This window comes from Mangifera indica, chromosome 18 (assembly GCF_011075055.1).
Source record: "Mangifera indica cultivar Alphonso chromosome 18, CATAS_Mindica_2.1, whole genome shotgun sequence".
Taxonomy (NCBI): domain Eukaryota; kingdom Viridiplantae; phylum Streptophyta; class Magnoliopsida; order Sapindales; family Anacardiaceae; genus Mangifera; species Mangifera indica.
Genome location: NC_058154.1, coordinates 8,059,778 through 8,061,625, shown reverse-complemented (window position 1 = coordinate 8,061,625; position 1,848 = coordinate 8,059,778). Strand labels below are relative to the sequence as shown.

The following is a 1,848-nucleotide window of genomic DNA, read 5'->3' as shown; positions in this document are numbered from 1 at the left end:
TTAAAATCATTCAATCATTTGATAATACATATCAAGTGTATACTTATTTTTATACTTAAAATAAATATATATAGTTTTATTGTAATTTATTTATGACAATATATATTTGAATTTGTTACTTAATCGCATTGATTGTGCACAATTTATATAGAAAGAAAATCCAAAAAAAAAATTAAAACTAGTCAATCTCAAAGCAATTGTGAACAACTGTCTACTTGAATCAAGTCTAGTCTACGCATACCCTTATCCGAACTAGGCGTAAATCAAAGTTACCCTTAAACAAATGCAATATATAAATCAAAGTATATTGTTTTTGGTTAATATACAATAAATCACATCCATGTACCCTTAAACAAAATTGAAAAAATGCTCAATCATCTTCACACTCTGAAATTCCTCGCTGAATTTTCCCACTTAATTAATATAACTTCCCATTTTTATTACTGTCACTGTTAACAAAGGAGTATTTATAGTAATTATTATTATTCTAATTGCAATTCAAATTAAGTAAATTACTTTTAAAACCCTTATTATTATTATTTTCTTAAAAACGATATAATCTTCCACCAGCGTCGCTGGTTCTTATGGGAAACGTTAACCGTGCTGCTCACGTGCGACGTTGTTCTTCTCACTAACCCACGCGCGTCCAACAGTATGTAGCTCCTTATTAACGGCCATTTAACCCCGTCAAAAAAGGGGTGACGTTTAATATCCGTCGCACCCCTTGCGCATCCTAGCCTTCTCCTTGGGTCTTTCACTAATAACTTCTCAATCAAATCTCGCGCTTCCGCTACACCTTTCTCTTCCTTTTCCTCCACCTGGATTTTTAACAGTCTGCTCGAGGCTATTTTACGCAGCGTGCTCTCTTTGCTCTGTCCCTTAAACGGCGTCATCCCGTACAACAACTCGTGTATAAGAATCCCGAACGCCCACCAGTCAACTCCGTTACCGCGACCGTTACCAGAGACCAACTCAGGCGCCAAATACTCATGTGTACCAACACAAGACTTCGAAAACGCAGTCACCGGCTCCGCCATAAACTCCGCTTCCATTTTCTCCGAATCGCGGAGGTTCGCGACGGAACCGAAACAATAGCACCGGTTTCTTCTCAGCCAGAACTTATTACTTATCCGATGAAGCCGGTTCTGAAGAGTCGGCACCACGTCGGCTTTGAAACACATATCGAAATCCGATAACATGATGTGTCCGTCTTCACGCAAAAGAATGTTCTCTGGTTTCAGATCGCGATAAACGACCCCGAGGGCGTGGAGGTGAAGCTGAGATCGAGATCAGTATCAGGGAAGTAGGTTTCGTCGTCCATGGGAGGTGAACAGCCAGAAATTTTGATAGTTGAGGATGAGGGAAGTGAAGGTGTTTATAAAGAGGAAGAGAGATGGAAAGAGAAACAGGGAAAAGGGAATTAAATAACAAAATTATTTGAGTATATATAATTTCATTCAAATAATAAAATTAAACCAAATCATTTAAAATCTATGATTTGATTTTCTTTAACTTAGGTTAATGTATCATTTGGGTTACAATTTACGCAATTTTTAGATCAAATTCAATCATAAACTTTATTTTTTAATATATTTATAAAACCATATTTGACAAAGTTTTTTAATAAATAATTAGGTATATCACTTGTCTTTTATTTTTATTTTATCAATTTTTTAACATATTTATTTTAGATATATTCTATATTTAATTTATATATGATTTAAAAAACTATAATTCAGTAATTATTTATTAAATACAATATATGTAGAAATAAAGGATTTTTAATAGATAAACCATAATTTAAAGTGGACATAAGAAAATAGTGATTTTTCAAACTTTGGGAGAAGC

The 1,848-nt window shown here is 34.0% G+C and overlaps 1 protein-coding gene across 1 annotated transcript; it reads right to left on the bottom strand.

The window, feature by feature from the left end:
* Positions 1–396: 396 nt before the first annotated feature.
* Positions 397–1,356, bottom strand: LOC123201288 (serine/threonine-protein kinase WAG1-like). Its single transcript, XM_044616724.1, has one exon. It carries the CDS (start codon positions 1,197–1,199, stop codon positions 537–539), a length of 663 nt encoding a protein of 220 aa, XP_044472659.1. The 5' UTR covers positions 1,200–1,356; the 3' UTR covers positions 397–536.
* Between the last annotated feature and the right edge of the window lie 492 nt (positions 1,357–1,848).